We start from the raw sequence: 22422 nt of genomic DNA, 5'->3' as shown, positions 1-22422 counted from the left end.
GCATTTTTGACATTAAAAGCAAAGAAAAAATAAATAAACAAACATAGTCTCAAGGCATAAACAAGAGATCTATATCATGTGCAGCAAGAAGAACGGAAAAGGTTTTATCTGCCAGGTGTTCATGCTGACAAAGTAATCCACAAGATGGGCTTCCCGGTGACATGCGCTAATAGAAAAAAAGCCAGACACCAGGTTAGAAAGGAAGATGAAAATGAAAAGAAAATCTTGTTTACAGTCTAATCTTGTCTACTAAAACATCTTTCTCTGTGTAATACACTTCTTATTGCCATTTGGAAATGGGCTTCCTTGCTTTGATATGAGTTATACTTTTGTAATATATTCATAGCTACATTACCATCACAAATTTCCAAGTGTCACTGACTGTTTCTGTATTCGCTAAACCAGTACTATACCTCTGCAAATAAGGGATATTCCCACATAAAGGCAAGACACCAGGGTCAAGTGAAATATCCTGGTCAATGACAAAAAGGAGTAGGGAAGGAGTGACTGGACAATGGGGAAATCTGGGAGAAAACAAATCTGTGAACTGTTCTTCCCTAAGAATTTTGGACTGATTCAGAAAGCTTTGTGCACCAGGAATCCAGTTCCACATGGTTTGGGCCTAATTCCAAAGGCAACTTCCAGCCCACCCTGGAATGCCACATGTCAAGATTGTGGAGATCTTGCGTAGGTGGCACTGTGAACCCCAAAAGGCAAGCCTTTCCAGATGAAGACACGGGCCAAGGATCACCTGCTCACTCCAGGTGAAAAGTCTATTTGATTCCACTGGGCAGGGAACCTCTATAAAATAATTCTCCTCACTCAATGGACTGACACTTTAATTAGTGTACAATATTATATTACATACATATGGGATTTTTTAAAAATTAAGTGCTTCACATAGATGTAATTAAATAATGTAAGGGGCAAATGTTTATTCTGCTTAAAGATAACTCAGAAATATTGATACCATATAGGAAGCACAACAATGCTTTGGCTCCAAGTCACATGGATGGAAATGCCACAAGTTGCCCAATAAAAAGGCTCTCCCAGTACAGTAACTGTTCGTACATTCTCAGCAGTAATTCTGCTTGTCTTGAATATGAATGCATGAGCTGCGGCTATGCCATAAGCACAAGCTGCATTAGTTTGAATCACTGAGGCTCCGTTTTCCAATGGTAAAAATAGAGGAGGGAGACCTGCAAGTTTCCCAAGGCACCATTACAGCCTACAAACTACAAGAATCATCTCTAAATGTCCCTAATGCAGTGCGGTACACCAATCGCCTCACTGAGAGAAGCCATGCCCAGGTCTACCCTTTCATGTGCTCAAGGGAAGAAGAGGACTCTTGTGTAAAGTAAGCTGACAGAAGTGCACAGCACACTGAACACTATAGCGTCACTTTGGAGTGTTGCAGCGTTCAGACCACAAACTGTTTCAGCCCAAGGAAGCAACTGATCACTTTTATTTGATTAGTGTGTTTCAAACCTTAATATCACCAGCATTCTGCTGTGGCAACGTATATTTTCTTCACTCTTTTCTTTTATGGATGAAACATTTCACCAGTTTAAAATAATGTGATAACCAAAATCATGATACCTTGATTACTGATTATTTAATTGGAAAATTGAAGGAAAAAATTCACATCTTTGTGATACCAAATATCAACGGCAACAATTTTATTTATGGAATTTAAGTGCAGTGCCCTGGAACAAACCACTCGGTTTGCAGGCCATGCCTGCTGCTGAACTGCTGCCGCCTGACAGCCCGTCTTCTCTGCCAAATTGCTCATTAGGTTTGGCAATTTTCACCTGAGCCTCCAGTTTATATGTCAGCGGGGAATAAACATCAGTCTGCTTTTACCATCTTCTGCAGTGAGCTTCCAACACCCCCTCAGAAGCACAGTCCTCACCCCTCTGCAATCCTCCAAACACACTCACCTTGTGTGTATACCATTATTTGTAAAATGTCGATTCAGCTTCCAGCTTTGGAAGCAAGCTTAGCTTAAATAAAGCAAAAATATGAGAGATAAACATGTCAAAAAAGCCCTTTATCACAATACTAAGTGAGCTGACCAATAATTCACTTAATTTTTTAATGCAGAAAATAAGAGAAAACATGAACAATCTGAATTTAATTTTAAAAAATGCTCATTTCAGGGAGTATTTCTGAGTGCAGCACAGGGGAGAGGATTCCTCTTGCAATTGGATCTCACCCATCTAACCTTTATTACAGGTCTGAAAAGAGAGTACTCCAATTTATAAATAAACAATCGAAGTAACGTGGCAACCAGAACAAAGAGCTAGCTGAGAGGACTACTGGGCTCTCTGCCTTTGCCTGCTTCCCCTGATCTCTGCCAATGAGCACTCTGACATTCAGGGGCGGAACAATACACAAAAAAATACAAAAGAAATACTTGGTGGGCAAAAAGCACCAAAGATGTAAAACAAAATGTCTGAAACCCATGAAACAACTTCTGATGGAATACTGTTTTTCATTTTGCAGAAGTAAAATATTCACCACCAACCCTGCAATTAGCTAGAAAATTACAATAATTACAGCAATTTTGTATCCCATCTCCAATTCAATTAATAGATATATGACCTTGTCAACATGTAATAATCAGATTGCATCTACAACAAAACTGGATGAATTTTCTATGCTGAATAGAACTTGCACAGTAAGAAGGTAATTATTTGAAATACTGAGAATACCATTTGTATGCCATGCTCCACTTCACAAGTTAAAAGGAAATACAATAGTAGTATTATTTCTATTTTCAATATATATTTAAATCAAATCTGGAAAATAGTATTCTAATATCAGTTAACGTCTTGATAGATCTCAAAACCAAATATCTTGAATCTTCTATAAGACAAAATGAATCTGCATATTCTTGAGTAAGAAAAAAATAGCTCAGGAAAGGAGATGGGGTACTAACTTTACGATACATTTCTCTAACAATTACAGGTGTCACTTTATGTTTTACAAGTTAGGAAACCAGTAAAATCTTACCAATTAGTTAAACAACACCATTTCTGAAAAATGTTGCCAATAGCCCCTTATCACAATACTAAGTGGGCTGACCAATAATTCACTTAATTTTTTAATGCAGAAAATACGAGAACACATAAATGATCTGAATTTAATTTTAAATAAAAGCTAATAAGATTAACATAGCATAGAAAGGTTAAAAATATTAAAGGACTTAAAAGATACTTCAAACAATATAATCAATCAGTTACTTTGTTTCTCAAAAATTTTATAGCAATACTATTTCCAGAAATCTTACCATTACTGGGGTATATGCCACTTCCAAAGGCATATTGATTCTTCAGTGTGGACCTTCCAGAGAAAACATTAAAGTCAGAATTCTGGGGTGAAAAGGGATCCTGCCATCATTATAAGGCCAGGCTATCCTGGAATGTCTGACCTCTATAAAAACCCTGAGAATAAGAAACAAAACAAAAAAACATAGATTGGAAAAAAAAAATCACTGGATTTGGACTCAATCATTTGCACAAGAAGCATGTGCCCCTGAGCACATAAGGTCTCTCTAAGCCTGGATCTGTGAATGTTGAAAACAGAGAACGTTAAACATTTCACAGAATTGTGAGGCCTAGAGAAAATGGCTCCAAAGTGGCTATGAAAGTACCTAAGGGAGGCAGTGTGTCCTATTCAAAACTATGCCCTATTTCTTGTGTTCCAAAACTCCCCAACCTTTTTAAACATCCATGGGGTCTGCACTGCAGAGACATCACCACTGTCACGGCCACAGTACAGTCTGGTGTCATCTGGTGCTCATCATGTGTCCAGTCCTGTGTGAGGACTTTGAACATCTCACTAACTGCACAGTCCTGAGTCAGGAACCTGGAGATGAGGCTCCCAGGAATTACTAATGTGGCCTAAATTAGCAAACTGATGTGACACTGCCTGCACTCTTTTCAAACCATGAAAACTCCTGAAGACCTCCTCAGAAGAAACATCTGCATAGTAAGTTCATGCTAAAAGCTTAAGGGGACATATACTCCCACTCAAATTGATCAGAAGTCTGGTTAAAAAAAGAAAAGAATGCTGGTGCAGTTCTCTGGCACCTAGCTGTCTTCACGTCAAAGCAAACTTACACTGAAAGGAGGCAAAGACCTCCCAAGAGATGCCAGCACACCCAAAGTTGACAGAACGGGGCAACAAGAGCCTCCCAGTCCACGTGCGGGGGCTCGGCAGGCCTGAAAGCCAAGGGGTCAAGGTGGAATTGCTCGCTCTTCCTGCCCTTCTGCACACTGTGAACAGCCCTGAGCTGACTTATCCAGGAGGCAGGCAAGGCCCAATGCCCAGAGCCCACAGAACTCTTAGAGGCCCAAATGTTTTAATTTCTTCTTCAATCAAAAGGAAAGCAAAATGAACTTTCAAAGAGTTAAAGAAAACATCTTAAGTTTTTCTCATATCATACAAAAATGGTCACTTAGGGCTATTATATTTTATACAAGACAAAATAAAGCAGTGAGATATTTAAAGCTCCATGAAATGCCCTTCTCTCATTGACATCACTATGAGGGAGAGTGTGTGAAGGGAAAAGCATCTGGCACCTAGGGACTCATCATGAAGCCCTGGGCAGTGACTCTCCAGTGTGCAAAGTTAAAAAACACATTTTAAAAATTACAAAATAAAAAAATAAACATGACCTATCCTAAATCTTATGACTCAGATTTATGTATAACTGCACATCAACAATTCCAGGATGCCAAAATAGGGTCATTATAGTGACCTTGGTATTGTGACTACCTATAAAAATAGGTATCTGACCAGCTGTCTGCAGAAACCAGGACCAATAAGCCAGTCTGCCACCTCCAGGAACCAGCTCAGAAGTCAGGCTACTATCAGTAGCATCAGTTCAGGCAGCCAAGCAATGACCCTGTAACAATCGACCAAAAACCACCAGGACTTGATTAATAATTGACAGCTCCCCTGATTTTTTACCTTGCTTCCACCTTAGGAACAACCAGATAAAGTCGAATATGCACTCCTAAACAATCCCATGGCATACCCACTTTTGGGTAGCCCACTACCACTCCTCCATGCCAGCAGCTTTCCTGGTCTTTCTTTTTGTTTACTATAATGCTTTCCCAGCCCGCCTGCCTTGGAGCCCTGCCAGTGATGGTGCTAGCTCACTTCCTATAGCAAATCCTGAATAAACTGCTTGTTCCCATTTGGATGGTCTTCATTTATTTCCACAACAATAAGTGATATTTATTATATGCTATGTATTTATGCTACTTTGATCAATTATGTACTAATAATGATTAATAGTACATTTTTATTTTACAGAAAATTTAAGAGTTAAAATTTGGTCTATTTTCTTTGTTCTAGAGAAATATGAAAAGATGACCAATAAAAGATATGCAATACTAAAAATATATTATGTTTAAATTCTGAATTACATTAGATGGGGTAAAACGTTCAAGGAAAAAAGAAATTAACTAAATTTTTTAAATTGCAGCTGATGTATTGAAGACCCAGAGTTACTTGTCTTGTAGTTTCCTGCAGTGTTCTCTTGGCTGACAACACCCTCACAGTGCTAACATGCCCCCAGAGCTCGGTGTCCCCTATGAATTGGTGGTTGGATCCAGATGTCTGATCAGGTTTATGTTTGATTTCTCTTGTCCAGACTACTTCATAGGAGATGTATTCTTCCATCAGGAGGCACACAATGCTTAGTTGACTCTCCTTAATTTACTGTTATTTTTCTATTTTAGCAGCGATTGATGATCAATGCCTAGATGCACTATTTCATCAGGAGTTGCAAAACAGTGATATTCTCATTCTATCATTACTTCTTCATTTATTAGCTGGAATAGTTCTATAAAAATAAACTTTCCTTCCTCTATTATTTGGTTACGCAGTAATACCATTCATGTGAGAAATGCAGGATAAATACCTGATTTTTAAAATTCTTTTATCAGTTTTCCAAGCAGTAAGTTGGCTCGCTAAGCATCCTTTATCATACCCGCATGCTTACTTATTTATTCTCATTATGAACTCGTGAATGCTTGGCTGTGACTACCCTTACTGCTGTCCCAGTGGCTGCCCCAGGCCAGTGGGGCCTTAGCTTCACTCCTGGGCCCTGCTGATGTGCCTCTAGTGATCTTCCATAGCTCCCTTATTTTCTGACGTGACAGGATGATTCAGGGTATCTCATACATTTCCTGCCCAGACCTGAACTCAGTCATTTCTCCAAGGAGTTCTAATCTATTTTAATGGAAATGCTATTTCCAGAGCAGAGTCTGGATGTCAAAAATGCTCAGTTACTGGGTAGGCCATTGATTCTAGAACTTTTCATTGAACACATACAGGATTTTTCCTTCCTGTCTCTGCATGTGTGTATTTATGTGTGTTACTAAACATACCATGGATTCACTATATGTCCTATTTAAATTGAGGACTCTGGGATATTTTATTTATTCTCTGCAACATTACATCTATAACCCTTTTCTTCTGTACTGTGAATCAATATCACCATTAGTTAGAACATTTTTCTAATTCTTCATTTGCTTCATCTCATAATACTCACCCAATAATTCAAGATGAACAGTTTTTGTTTTTTTGTAAATTTGGCAGTTCTATTTTTTCCATTTCCCTCTGGTTGTACAAATCTATTTTACAGTTACAGGTAATAGTTACTCTTGGATGATTGAGACATAAACTAAATATATATTTATATTCAGTTCCATAAAATGAATTTTAAGAATAATTAATACAAGGTGTTATTAAGAATTATTTTAAAAATTGAAATTCAATTATCTTACAGTTATATGAAATATAATATGGTTCCAATACCAAACACATAAAACAAGTTATTATAAGTCTACTTTCTATTCCATTTCCTCCCTTCTAACTTCTCCCTTCCCCATAGACAGCTATTTTTCATGGCTATCTTTTTTTATTTCTTTAACATAACAAGCTTTTACATAAAGAGACCTTCTATTTTACATATGGCCTATTTATATGTGATCCATTTTATTTACTTTCTCATTTTTTAAAGCACTTTTTTTGGTATTAAGGAAAATGAATATTTCTGTTCTAATAAATTATATTTATACTAATATTTTTTGTGTAGTACTGCCAATAATTTCCTCTTTTTTGTTATTATGGTCTATTGTTTACCTTCTAGGGCCACTACTGTTGTTATTAGCTAGCCATCATTTCTTCACCCTTCATTTTAAGGATATTATTGAGGACATTGTTCAATACCAGGCTGAATAATACTTTTTAAAGTTTTAGTTTTAGCTTCTCTTAGGTAAGCGCTTTTGGCCATAAGGACAATGATTCCTCAGTTCAGGGTTTCTCCACCTGGCACTACTGCCATTTGGGAGTAGGTAATTGATGGGGGGACTGTCCTGTGTCTTGGAGTATATGTAGCAGCATCCTTGGCCTTAAGTAGATGATCACAGCATCATTCCCCCACCTTCACCAGTGTGACAATCAAAAATATCTCCAGGTATTGTCAAATGTCCCTAGGGGAAAATGTCACTCCCATTCAAAAACGACTGATGTAACTAAATCAGAGTTCTCTCTATAAGAAAGCTCAAGGACAAAATAGTGGTAACTTTTACAAACGTCTCAAGATAAGAATTCTGTGTATTAACTCCAGCTAGGCTTTATCTTAATACCCAAACTTAATATCCACTATTTTATGGAGAAAAGTAAATTACATACCTTTCTAAGCTTTCACCAATTCCTTATGGAACAAAGGAGATGAGTGAATTCACTCATAGGAAAAGTTGGAAAATAGAAAAGTTACCAACTCTTTCATCAAGAAGAATCTTAGGAGTTCGTTTATATGAAATCTTTTACTAACATGCCCCTAATTAGAGTTGATTATTCCTTGATTAAGCAAATATCCACATATTGTTGGCTTCTTTATTTTCATATTTGTAAATCAGCAAGAGCACTAAGCACAAATTTACTGACAAGAACCAGTTCTTATTAATTCAGACTCTTACCACTGAGCACAAGGTCTGGCCAGTACAGACGAACTCTTGTTTTGTGTTTCACTAAGTGATACTAATACAGTATGAAAAGTCATCTTAACAGATAAATGCCTTATATATAATGCATAATTTTTATACAATCACCAAACCTTATACTTAGTAGGTGCTTAACATGCTCTTCCCAATGCCTGCTGAGGCCAAAAAACTAAATAACCTTAACATATACAATTCAGACCAAGAAAGTCACATTTGCATATTCTCCCACTGGTGACTGTAAAGACAACACATATTCTTCAACGATAACTTCCTTTTCTCAACAAAAACAAAGCAAAAGAGATATTTGGGGTTGAAAACAGTATTTAAACTTTAACACATGGGCTACCAGTCAAATGTGGGAAGTGGTGTCTCAGAAATGTTTCTGAGTCCAGACAAGGCAAAAGATAAAAACTGATGGGAAGCACACCATTCAAATGCTTCTTAACAAAAAGACAGGATGTACCTTTCCTCCAACACTTTTTGAAGGTGTAGCAAAATTAAAGGTGCATCTTACTTTACAAAACACACTAATAAAAATCTACCACAAAAGCTCTGTATTTAATTATATGCATTAGGGTGTAATTACTCACATAAAGACACTGTTTTCCATAATCAGGAATATGAATACCTGTACTATTACTTAAAGTTTAATTAATTAAATTTAATTTTCTTGAAATCAAATTTAGGCAATCCACGTTTTATATGTAAGTTTATTCCAAGCAGATCATTTAAAGCATTGACTTAATGAACTAGTATCTAATCAAAGAAAATTAAGTAATCTATGTACCACCTACATACTACCTTGTATACTGTGCATGGTATATGCCTGTTTGAAAAACACTGCCTAAAGTAAATCCTACATAAGATTTTTAAAATAGCATGTCCATAATCACACGTTATTTCACTGTTAGTTTGAAACAATTAGTTTGTGCATGTATACAAACAAACCTGTATCCCTTAGATAAAAGGAAATGTTCAACTGAAACACCTTACAGTGGCTGCTCCACTCCAAGAGCTTCGCTGAAAACATTTTTCATTGTACCTAGCTCTCATTTGTGACTGTTCCTCATCCAAATGGTAGAAAGCAATTTTAGGAGGCTGACACTGGGTCACAGCCACACATGATCCTCTCAGCACCACATACAGACCCCATCATGCTACACACTTTCTTGATGCTCTTCATCTCTACACGGCATATTTTCCCCTGGGGAAATGATGTACCATTGGACTTATTAACTATCAAACTGATGCTCTTTCTTGTTCTCCTCATATGAATCTTTAAGGGACAGTGGAAGCAGAAGTAGATTGTGAGCATCTAGAAACAAATTGCCAAAATGCTATAGATTGCTGCCAGTGCAACAAGTGGGAACAGAATTCTTTTGTAAGAGTATATATTCTATTATCTAACTATATTTATATATTATTTCATGCATTATTATAGATCTATTATTATATATTATATAATATACATGAAGATCTACTGAGATTATCAGTAAAACCACAAAAGATTAAATTTTTCATGTGAAAAACCGAAATGTTTCTAAGTAGATGAGCCTAAAAGATAAATGACTTGCAATTTCTAAATTTCTTGAAATGGATCTTCAGACTCTTAATGACCACTTGATTATAAGACTATTCAATTACAAACACTAAATATTAGATCTAGCAAAATTTCTTCACTTTTCTGAGTAAAACTGCCAGGAATGAATGACAGAAATTCTTCAAGAAAGTACCCCGGCACTTGAGTATTCTGGGTCCTAGGATTCCTAACATAAATACATGAAGCCCTATATTTTCTCTTCTTGAGATAATAATCTCACAGCAGTTCTTCAGGCTCTCTGAAGTTAACTATGGCCCTGAGGTCTCATTATTGCCTGCCTTTCATGAAAATTTCAAGTAGTGGTTATAACCCAGTTTTGTTGTTAAATGTTTTGTTTCAAATGTTATGTTTTGTTTCAGTGTGAAGGCCTCTGATTGCTTCTATTTGTTTTAGTCCTAGCATTGAGATGAAAGATTTGGAAAGAAAATTGAGGTGCTATAACCTTAACTATTATCCTCACTTACATTTAGTGAGCAGTTAAAAGTCTACCAGACTAAAGCAAGGTAAGCCAGATCTATTAAAGTGTAAAGACTCTAGTCTACCTCTCTTGCAAGATATTTGCTCAGGTTCTCAACTTAATCAATTTTTGATAAAAACAGATAATGAATTCCATTCACAGAAGCATGGCTGGATAACAAAAGTTGGCATCCTTGTAAATTAAGATGAAATAGGCAGAGAAGAAAGAGTGCTCACTTACTTGCACGCAGGACTGAGGGTGTGACCTCAATTTCACTTGTTGCTTGGTAAGGCTGAAAGGCAGAAACACTGTTGGTGCCAAGCTCACTGCCAAATATCTCTGGACTCTGGGTACCTGTGGAGCTGGCGCTGGTGCCGTCACCTCCATGATGTGGATCTTGCTCATCAAACACTGCTACCAGCTAGAAATGAGAGGGAGATTTGCATTTATAAGCAAAGGCATTGAAAATTGCTATCAAAACTTACATCATATTGGATGTAAATCTACGGAGAAAAAATACTGGTATTCATGCACTGAGGAATGCTATGTTTTAGGAGGAAAAAATTCAAAAAAATCATCTTCCCTGAATTTACTTCTACATTTCTAAGTTGTACATTTCATATTCAAAATTCGATGGCTGAAAAATAATAAAATGGTTTTATATCACAGTACTCTAAGAAGGATGGGGTGGATTTCAGTATTTTTGTAAATGACAATGGAAGAGAAAAATGCATTATATATACAACACATATATATGACATACAGTATATACAGCAAAAGGTGTAAGGTCCCTTATAGGAAAGGGACATTAAAGTCTATACATACATCTGCTCACTTATGCATAAGAAATACAGTAAGGATAAAAGAAACCAGTGGATTGCTTGCTACAGCTGGTGTGAACTGGCCAGAACAGAGTAAGTGGGAACAGATAATGCAGGAAAAGGCCACTTGATACTTTTCTGAATATATTCTTCCATAACTCTGACACTTAGAACCATAAAAATGATTCAAATATCCAAGACAGAAACAAATAAATGAAACCAAGCAGGATGGTGGGGAGGGGTATTGAAAATAGAGCACAAAGAAACAAACCGAACTATGATACAAATGAAAAATAGGAGGGAATAAAGATGGTGGCATGAGAATTAAGGCAGAACTGTCCTCCCAAAGTCACATATAAACACGGAAATACAGCAAATACAACTAATCCTGAAAGAGTGACCACAAAGAAGACTGCAACAGATGGATTACATCTGAAGAAAAGAGAGGACCTCACAGAAAAGGGTAAAGTAGCAAAGCCACGATCCAACAGGACCCAAGCCCACACCCCACCCCAGTTCACAGGTCAAAGAAGAGAAATGGAGTAGCGGGGTAGTAGAAGCCCAGGACTGCTAAAGAACTACCCCTGGAGATCTACCTTGGGAGCATGAACCCACATTATATGGTGCTATGGAGATTAGAGGGGTAGGAAAGTAAAGACAGGTGGAGTACTCAGAGAAACTAAGATTTCAGCTGCTTGTGGAGAACAGATACCCACAACTGGCCACTCCCGGACAAAAGAAAGGCGGCACTTTGAAAGACTTCCTAACAGTGAGAGGGTCTGCTAAAGGAGCAAGGATTATTCAGAGCTTGCTACACAGTAGAAAGGGCAAATGGACAAAATCATCCTAGCACACTCAGCCCAGCACATTAGGAACTTCCAGTAGCTTCAGGCACTCCATCCCCCAGACTGGAAACACAGTCCCGAGGACACCCACTGCAATATGCAGCCTGCTGCTCCTTCCTCCCAGCTGGTGCCAGCTGGCAAATCAATAACGCCAGGCCAGCCAGAGGGCAGCCAAGCCTACGGCAGCTACAATGGCTTAACACACAGGCTGCCCACTGTGTGTTTGGCACACTGGCCCTGACACTGGGCACAGGCACTGCTGTCAGGAAGCAAGAAGCAACTCTTGTCCTCCTGGCAGGCACCAATGCCCAGCCATCACTCCAGTTGCTGGGCAGACACAGAGAGGAGAGCTTCAGGGCACTAGAGGATACCACCTCACAAAGTTATTATTCCATATTATTCATTACAAACAGGAAGTAGCAAAAGAACCTTGTTCAAAACAAAATCTCTCAACACCAGAAAGAGGGCTCAGTGAAACTGAAATCACCAATCTTCCTGATACAGATTTCAAAATAAAAATCATAAACATGCTCACGGAGCAACAGAAAAATATTCAAGATCTCAGGGATGACTTCAAGACAGAGATAGAAACTTTGAAAAATACAGTATCTGAAATGAAACATACAATGGAGGAATTTAAAAGCAGATTAGAAGAGGTAGAGGAGATGGTAAATAGAATAGAAATTAGAGAACAGGAATACAAAAAAACTCAGGCACAGAGAGAAAAAAGGATCCTTAGGAATAAAAGAATAATAAGACAACTCTGCGACCAACCAAACAGAACAATATTCGCATTATTGGGGTACCAGAAGAAGAAGAGAGAGAAAAAGAGATAGAAAGTCTTTTTCAGGAAATAATTGCTGAAAACTTCCCCAATCTGGGGAAGGAAATAGTCTCTCAGGCCATGGAAACATACAGATCTCCTAACACAAGGAACCCAAGGAAGACAACACCAGGACATAGAACAAATAAAATGGCAAAGATCAAGGACAGAGTATTAAAAGCAGCCAGAGAAAGAAGATCCCATACACAGGCAAACCCATCAGGCTACCATCAGACTTCTCAACAGAAACCTTCCAAGCCAGTAGGGAGTGCATGATATACTTAATGCAATGAAACAGAAGGGACTCAAACTAAGAATACTCTACTCGGTAAGATTATCATTTAAATTGGAAGCAGGGATTAAATAATTCCCAGATAAGCAAAAGTTAAGGGAATTTACCTCCCACAAACCATCTCTACAGTGTATTTTGGAGGGACTGCTGTAGATGGAAATATACCTAAGGCTTAATAGCTATCATCAGAGAAAATAAAACCACAGTAAAGGAAGTAGAATGATTAATTACTAAGCAAATGCAAAATTAAATCAACTACCCACAAAGTCAGTCACGGTATATATACAAAGAGTACAAAATATGACACCTAAAATATAAAGACAGGAAGGGAAAGAAAAATAAGGGAGAAAAAAAAAGAACCTTTAGATTGTGTTTGAAATAGTGTGCTAAATGAGTTAAGTTAGATTGTTAGATAGTAAAGAAGCTTCCCTTGAACCTATGGTAACCATGAATCTAAAGCCTGCAATGGCAATAAGTACATATCTATCTATAATCATCCTAAATGGAAATGGATGGAATGCCCCAATCAAAAGGCAGAGAGCTACTGAATGGATAAAAAAAAACAGACCCATCTCTATGCTGCCTACAAAATACTCACTTCAAACCCAAAGACATACACAGACTAAAATTAACAGGGATGAAAAAAGATATTTCATGCAAATATTAGGGAGAAAACAGCAAGAGTTGCAGTACTTGAATCACACAAAATAGACTTCAAGACAAAGAAGGTAACAAGAGATAAAGAAGGATATTACATAATGATAAATGGGTCATTACAACCAACAGGATATAAACATTATAAATATCTACACACCCAATACAGGAGCACCCAAATATGTGAAACAAATACAAACAGAATTAAAGGGGGAAATCGAATGCAATGCATTCAATTTAAGAGACTTCAACACACCACTCACTCCAAAGACAGATCAACGAGACAGAAAATAAGTTAAGGAGAAAGAGGCACTGAACAACACATTATAACGGATGGGACTAACAGATATCTACAGAACTCTACACCCAAAAGCACCAGGATACACATTCTTCTGAAGCGCACATGGAACATTTTCAAGAATAGGTGATATACTAGCCCACAAAAAGAGTCTCAATAAATTCAAAGAGATTGAAATTGTACCAAGCAGCATCTCAGACATCAAACTTATGAAACTGAAATAAACTGTGCAAAGAAACAAAAATGCCCACAAACACATGGAGGCTTAACAACATGCTCTTATAATCAATGGATTAATGACCAAATAAAAACAGAAATCAAGCAATATATGTAGACAAAAACAGCAGCTCAACACCCCAACTTCTGTGGGATACAGCGAAGACAGTTGTAAGAGTAGAGTATATAGCATACAAGTATATTTCAAGAAAGAAGACCCAAAAGAACAGTCTGAACTCACAATTAATGAAACTAGAAAAAAGAGCATATGAGGGCCAAAGTCAGTAGAAGGAGGAACATAATAAGATCAGAGCAGAAATAAATAAAATTGGGAAGAATAAAACAATAGAAAGAATTAATGACACCAGAAGCTGGATCTTTGAGAAAATAAACAAAACAGATAAGCCTCTAGCCAGACTTATCAAGAAAAAAAGAGAATCTACACACATAAACAGAATCAGAAATGAGAAAGAAAAAAACACTATGGACATCACAGAAATATAAAGAATTATTAGAGAATACTATGAAAAATTATATGCTAACAAATTGGATAACCTAGAAGAGATGGACAACTTTCTAGAAAAATACAACCTTCCAAGGGTGACCCAAGAAGAAACAGAAAGTCTGAGCAGACCAATTGCCAGCAATGAAACTGAACTGGTAATCAAAAAACTACCTAAGAACAAAACCCCCAGACCAGATGGCTTCACCATTGAATTTTATCAAACATATAGAGAAGACCTAATACCAACCCTCCTTAAACTTTTCCAAAATGTAGAACAGGAGGGAATATTTTCAAACTCATTCTATGAAGCCAGCTTCACTCTTACCAACACCAGGAAATGACACCACAAAAAAGAAAACTATAGACCAATATCCCTGATGAACATGGATACAAAAATATTCAACAAAATACTAGCAAGTCAAATTCAAAAATACATCAGAAAGATAATCCATCATGATCGAGTAGGATTTATTCCAGGGCTGCAAGGATGGTACAGTATTCGAAAATCCATTAACATCATCCACCACATCAACTAAAAGAGGGACAAAAATCACATGATCATTTCTGCAGATGCTGAAAAAGCATTTGACAAAATTCAACATCCATGCATGATAAAAACTCTCAACAAAATGGGTACACAGGGCAACATAATAAAAGCCATACATGACAAATCCACAACTAAAATCAAACTTAACAGTGCAAAGCTGAGAGCTTTTCCTCTAAGATCAGAAACAAGACAAGAATGCCAACTCTCCCCACTTTTACTCAACATAGTACCGGTGGTCCTATCCAGGGTAATCAGACAACACAAAGAAATAAAAGGCATCCAGATTGGTAAGGAAGAAGTTAAACTGTCACTGTTTGTAGATGACATAAAAAACCCTAAAAATCCACCCCAAAACTACTAGAACTAATAACTGAATTAAGCAAAGTTACACAATACAAAATCAATACACAGAAATCAGTTGCATTCCTATATAGTAACAATGAACTAGCAGAAAGAGAAATCAGGAAACAATTCCATCCATAATTGCATCAAAAAGAATAAACTACCCAGGAATAAACCTAAGCAAGGAGGTGAAAGACCTATACCCTGAAAACTACAAGACACTCATAAGAGAAATTAAAAGAAGACAACCAGTAAATGGAAATACATTCCATACTCATGGATAGGAAGAATTAATACTCTCAAAATGACCATCATGCCTAAAGTAATCTACAGATTCCATGCAATCCCTATCAAAATACCAACAGCATTCTTCAACAAACTAGAACAAACAGTTCTAAAATTCATATAGAACTACATAAGACCCCAAACAGCCAAAGCAACCCTAAGAAGGAAGAATAAAGCTGGGTGATTATGCTCCACAACTCAAAGCTGTATATAAAGCCACAGAAATCAAGACAATTTGGTACTGACACAAGAACAGAACCCTAGATCAATGGAATAGAATAGAGAGTCCAGATATAAACCCACACATATATGACCAATTAATATACGAAAAAGGAGCCATGGATATAAAATGGGGAAATGACAGCCTCTTCAACAACTGGTAGCAAAACTGGACAACTACATGCAAGAGAATGAAACTGGATTATTGTCTAACCCCATAGGCAAAAGTAAATTCAAAATGGATCAAAGACCTCCATGTAAGTCATGAAACCATAAAACTCTTAGAAGACAACACAGGCAAAAATCTCTTGAATATACACATGAGCAACTTTTTTCTGAATATGTCTCCTCAGGTAAGGGAATCAAAAGCAAAAATGAACAAATGGGACTACATCAAACTGAAAAGTTTCTGTACAGCAAAGGACACTATCAGCAGAACAAAAAGGCATCCTACAGTATGGGAGAATATATTCGTTAATGACATATATGATAAGGGGTTAACATCTAAAATATATAAAGAACTAACACACCTCAACACCCAAAAAGCAAATAACCCAATTAAGAAATGGGGAGAGGATATGAACAGACACTTCTCCAAAGAAGAAATTCAGATGACAATCAGATACATGACAAGATACTCCACAGCACTAATCATCAGGGAAATATCAATTAAAAGCACCATGAGCTATCACCTCACATCAGTTAGGATGGTTCCATCTAAGAGCCAAGGAACAACAAATTCTGGAGAGGATGCAGAGAAAGGGGAATTCGCCTACACTGTTGCTGGGACTATAAATTAATTCAACAATTGTGGAAAGCAACATGGGGGTTCCTCAAAAAACTATAAATAGAAATAACATTTTACCCAGGAATTCCACTCCTAGGAATTTACCCAAAGAAAACAAGATCACAGATTCAAAAATACATATGCACCCCTGTGTTTATTGCAGCACTACTTACAATAGCCAAGATATGGAAACAACCTAAGTGTCCATCAGTAGATGAATGAATAAAGAAGAGGTCGTACATATACACAATGGAATATACACTTATTCAGCCATAAGAAGAAAACAAATCCTATCATTTGCAACAACATGGATGGAGATGGAGGGCATTATGCTCACTGAAATAAGCCAGGAAGAGAAAGACATGTCCCTCATTTGTGGAGTATAACAACAAAGCAAAACTGAAGGAACAAAACAGCAGCAAACTCACAGACTCCAAGACGGGACTAGCAGTTACCAAAGGGAAGGGAAGGGAGCAGTAGGTAGGCAGGGAGGGAGAAGGGGATTAAGGGACATTATGACTAGTATGCATAATGTAGGGTGGTCACGGGGAAGGCAGTATAGCACAGAGAAGACAAGTAGTGACTCTATAGCATCTTACTAGACTGATGAACAGTGACTGCAATAGGATGTGTGTTGGGGGGGGGATTTGATAATATGGGTGAATGTAGTAACCACAATGTTGCTCATGTGAAACCTTCATAAGATTGTGTATCAATGATACCTTAATAAAAATAAGAACAAACAAACAAACAAATGAGAACTACAACCGCACTGAAGGGTTGTGGAAGAAGTAACATTGAAAACTATTTTGCCATTTAATTTAAGGCTAAAGACAAAAAGAACTGGCACATAAATTTGTTTCTCACAAGTGCATGGTTTAGAAATTCTCACACAAGTGTGTGCACACAAACGTGCACACAAAAAGGAGTGAATGAAAAAGAAAACTATTGGGCCAATATTCTCACTGTCAGAAACAGAAGTTACACATAAGAAAATAAACTGCAGCATTAGATTGGAATTAGAGGTATCATGGTTTTTAGAGAAAGATAGAGGATGGATGTTAATGCATGTGTGGTATAGAAACACATAGTTCTTGGTTCTATCCACTGAGAGATTCTAGAAGCAGTGACGCTCAGTACTTGGTTTCTACTATCATTCTCCCACAAATGAAGTAGGACTTCTTTGAAAAATAACTGATACAGGGTTGGGGGCAGAAAAGATATATGATAAGCCCAGAACCCCTTGTGTTACTAAAAAGGAAGCAGGCACTAATAAATAATCGGGCACATCAAAAGGAAGCAGGGGCTAGCCTGAAGGAACTCCCAATGACAGGACTGGATTATAACCCCTAAATAAAGCTACAAACCTGTGAGTTCATATGATAAATATAAATAATTGAAGAAATAAATAAATCATGGAGAACAGACAGCTATTTCTTACTAGGCATTACAATTAATACAAGAAACAGAAGGAATATGAGGGAAATAGAAATAACCACTGAGCAACCTCCACATTAATAATTGTTGTAGGCAAGATACCAATGGATGCTAAACTTAATGGTTGAGAAAATTATGAGAAACAGGATATGTGCATGTTTCAAAGCACCTTTCCATAAGGTACTTTTCATTAAAAAGAGAAAATTTATACCTTTGCAGAGGAGAAAGGACAGACACTACTTTACCAAAGTGAGTATCACCAGCAATAAGACATATCAACATCATGTACTCTCAGATAAAATGCAGAGAAGATTTAACAACTTCCACAGCATTCCTGTCAAAAATGTGTAACTTTAATCATGAGGAAGCATCAGGCCAAATTGAGGGACATTCTGTAAAATAACTCAATGTTTTCCAAATATCAAGGTCATGAAGTAAAGGCAAGACTTAAGGAAATGTGTACACTGGAGGAGTCCAAGCAGAAAGAACTCTGTGCTGTGTGAGGCCCTGATCGCATACTAGGCTAGAGCAGGAGCGCTCAGAGGCAGAACTCAACTGCGGCCACAGGGGAGTTAGTGGTATGGACTCAGGGTTATGAGTTTCCCACCTTTGATGACTGTATTATGGCTGCCCTTAGGGGCAGGTGGAGGGTATATGAAAACACTGTACTATTCCTTCATGTTATATTTATATTTTAATTTATAATTAATTTTATAACTACTTCAAAATTAAAATGTTTAAATTTCATAATTCAGCATTATAAAATGCCATGAAATTTAAAATTCATTTAATAATTTTAAAACTTGTTTCTCACCTCAATACAAGAAAATGTTATGTCCTGTGTATCGTAAGGTGTGGATAAAATGAGAGTTCCTGTGGCCAGGATTCTCACCTGGCCCTGGTTGACTAGCTCACTGCACACCTGTGGGCAATACATGGCTGCTGACTCTAAAAAGAGCTCTGCCCAGTGCTCTGGGCATGACACAGTGGCAGGGCTGCAAGGCTGCAGCAGAGCAGAGGCTGGAGTGGTGGCAGTGCCAAGGACAGAGAGGCCCAAAGGACAGCTGTGCAGGATGACTGTGCAGAGAGGCCCAGAGGACGGCTGTGCAGACAGAGGGACCCAGAGGCAGAGACCGGCTTGCTGCATGCAGACTCGCGCTGAGTGAACAGGATTTTAGTGACTGACCTGCCACCTGGAAATAAAGTTGGATATAACCCTTTCACCCCAAGAAAAAAAAATTTTTTTTAATTCAGTCTACTTCTTCTTATAATTAAACAAGCACATCTTTAAAATCTGAAACAGTACTCAACTTCTAAGGAACACCACTGCCTTAGCACTCACTGTGAACCCATGCCTCACACACTAAGCTCAGCATTCCAAGGAAAGCTGCAACACCATACCCAAACAGAAGCCCACCTTCTGACTCTAACTCATGTTTTTTCAGTGCCAGTACTCCTATTGGTTGAAGAACAGTATGGTAAGTTGCAGAATATGAGAGAGTCATAATAGCAATGCTTAATTCATAGGCAGTTCTGTCATTTTGAACAAATGCTCTTTCTATGAACATTTTCATATCATCAATCAATTCCTAAAACAAAGAAGAAAATCATCTTAAGGTCATAGAGACATGTAGACAAACAGGAAGCTCAGAACCCTGGTGGCATCATATATAATTAGCTGATTAAACAATCCAAAAGGAGGTTAAGTGGTAAGAAGAAATTAAAGTAGGATGAATAGTTAGGCCACTCCAGATTATAATAAGCAATGTAAGTGTGAAAGGCATGCTTGGCAGTTAAAAAAATGGAAATGTGTTAGTATGTATACACTAAAGTTTCCATATGCAGTAATAAAATCAGCCTGTTTATCTAACATTGACTGACAAGCATCTCCCTATATTAGTAACATAGACTTTCCACTAGTCATGGGTCAATAAACATTTTCTGAAAAGGGCCAGAGAGCGAATATTCTTTCAGCAGTGGAATCCACACAGTCTGTCACAACTACTGTACTCTGTCATTGTAGCATGAAACAGCCATTGACAATAGATCAATAAGTGAGCATGACTCTATTTAAATAAAACTTTATTTGCAAAGCCGGTGGTGGCTGAATTTGGCCCACAGGCCATAGTTCAATGATCCTGCACTAGACTAAGCATGCCTCTAGTAACATCCAATTTAAAATTTTCTATCTGAGAAGCAAAACTAAAAGTCAAGGTACACTGGTAACCCTGATAAGCTAACAATACCCATTTCAAGCTCTTTATTTGCATTTTGAATTTCTGTCCTTGATTTTAATATCATCAGACTTCTCACAAGGTTTGGCTTAATATGCATTTTGAAGATACTAAGATTCAGCATCTAATTACAGGCAAATTAAATTCAAGTTTTGTTATTAACTTTTCACAGTGATGTGTTCTCTCAAGAATCAAGTCCTTTCTTCAAACTGCAAATGGGAGATGGAAAATTACACAGAACATGTCTTTAAATGCCACACATGATGGAAGAACTCACACATGTATATTAGTTTCAGTAATTATCACCAGCACCTTTAGAAAACACAAGTATTATGAAATCCAGAATGTGTCAGGAACAAATGCTGGTTGAATGTCAGTGGCAGAAATCATGGTGATTTGCAGTATGCCGATAACATGCAATTTCTAGAGCTTTCTTTTAAACCAAAATTTAAGTGCTGGTGGAGATATGAAGTAATTTTGTGTTAAATTGGGAAGGGCATATAATTTTCGAAAAACTGCTCTACAGGAATACATATAGTAACACAGCAAAAGAAAATGAGACCTTCACAAAAACATGTTTAAAATCTCTATCATGCCCTTCACACAATATAGGAAATGTCTGCCTTTAAATTTGTGAAATGTGACTTAAATCCGTATTTAGTAATACAGAGTAATAAAGATGGAATCTTTATTGATGTTCATGAAAGTAGATAACTTCTGCAAGTTCATTTTTTACTTTTGGTAGTTACTACTTAATCTCTCTTCCAACACATTCATCTGTCCAGTCTCCAGGAGATAAAACAGCTTGATCTGGGGTGATGTCCACAATGACCCAAATAAAAATAAATCCCAATCTTGGTCACTCATTTCCCACCTAAGTAAGGACAGGTCATTTTAACTGTGCAGAACACCTCCACCAACCTGTTTGCATAAACATCACACACAAATACTTATAAACCACTTGGACAGAGGGTGGCCCTTTAATGGGTAAAATTATGAGCTGAAATCCCAGAACTGTGTGCAGCAAAGTGGCCAAATGTACAGAATTCACAATCAAACCTACCTACATTCAAAACAGCTTTAATCTGACTTCTGAGATGGGTATTGGTAAATCCACGGCATCTCTACCATCTCTGACCCTTACTTTCCTCATCTTCAAAAGGAGTATGGTGGTGGTGGTTAATATTGCCCATTATTGACCATGTCAAATATCCAGAACCTGTGGATGTTAACCTTCCAGGGGAAAAGAGACTTTAAGATGCAATTCAGATTAAGGACCTTAAAGTAGGATTATCTAGTGGGTCCATCTAATTGCATTAATCTGGAAAAGTGGAGAATCATTCCCAGTTATGGTCAGAGAAGTGCTACATTTCTGGCTTTGAAGATGAAAAAAAGAGAGCCATGAGCAAAGGTGTGTATGTGAATGTGCATGTGCATATGTGTGCGTGCATGCATGTGCATGTGTGCGTGCATGTGTGTGTGTGTGAGCATCCACATGTGTTTGAGGGAAAGAAGGGGTATAGAAGGGAAGGAAACAGATTCTCCTCCAGAGCCTCCAGAAAGGAACTCAGCTCTGCTCATACTTGATTTAAGCCCAGGAGACCTTTGTCAGACTTCTTTTCTATAGAACTACACATTCATAAGTCTGTGGTGCTTGAAGTCACCAGTTTGTGGTCATTTTTTACAGCATCAATAGGAAACTAATACAGTGCCAACGCCCAACCTCCTGGTGTGTGAAAAATAAGGAGACAAGGTAAATCAGCTTCCAGAACACAAGCACACATTTACTATCAACTCTTACTAAGTTACATTGTGGTGGTTCATAACTACATACTTTTTAAATCTGAGGATCAGTTTCAGGAGTATCTGGAGACAAGGCAAAGCTCTTCTACACACCAATAAGAGGAAGGGGAAAGGAAAGGAGAAGCCTTGCAGGGAAATTTTAGCATCACAATAACCATAAAGTGAGGTTCTCCTGCAGGTGCTCCATAGCCTCCTTTCAACTCCTCACATAAACATGGGTCAGCCTTTTACAT

General features: G+C 37.5%; 1 protein-coding gene across 23 annotated transcripts in view; it reads right to left on the bottom strand.

The window, feature by feature from the left end:
- Positions 1 to 22422, bottom strand: part of PARD3 (par-3 family cell polarity regulator) — an 804135-nt gene that overhangs the window by 406666 nt on the left and 375047 nt on the right. For all 23 annotated transcript variants that reach the window (XM_037010348.2, XM_037010345.2, XM_037010349.2 and 20 more), the window contains one exon: positions 10322 to 10502. In XM_037010348.2, the coding sequence (XP_036866243.1) occupies positions 10322 to 10502 (181 nt within the window). The remainder of the gene's footprint in view (positions 1 to 10321; positions 10503 to 22422) is intronic.

This window comes from Manis javanica, chromosome 2, assembly GCF_040802235.1.
Source record: "Manis javanica isolate MJ-LG chromosome 2, MJ_LKY, whole genome shotgun sequence".
NCBI lineage: Eukaryota > Metazoa > Chordata > Mammalia > Pholidota > Manidae > Manis > Manis javanica.
The sequence above is the reverse complement of the archived record's forward strand: the minus strand, read 5'-3'. Positions and strand labels throughout refer to the sequence as shown.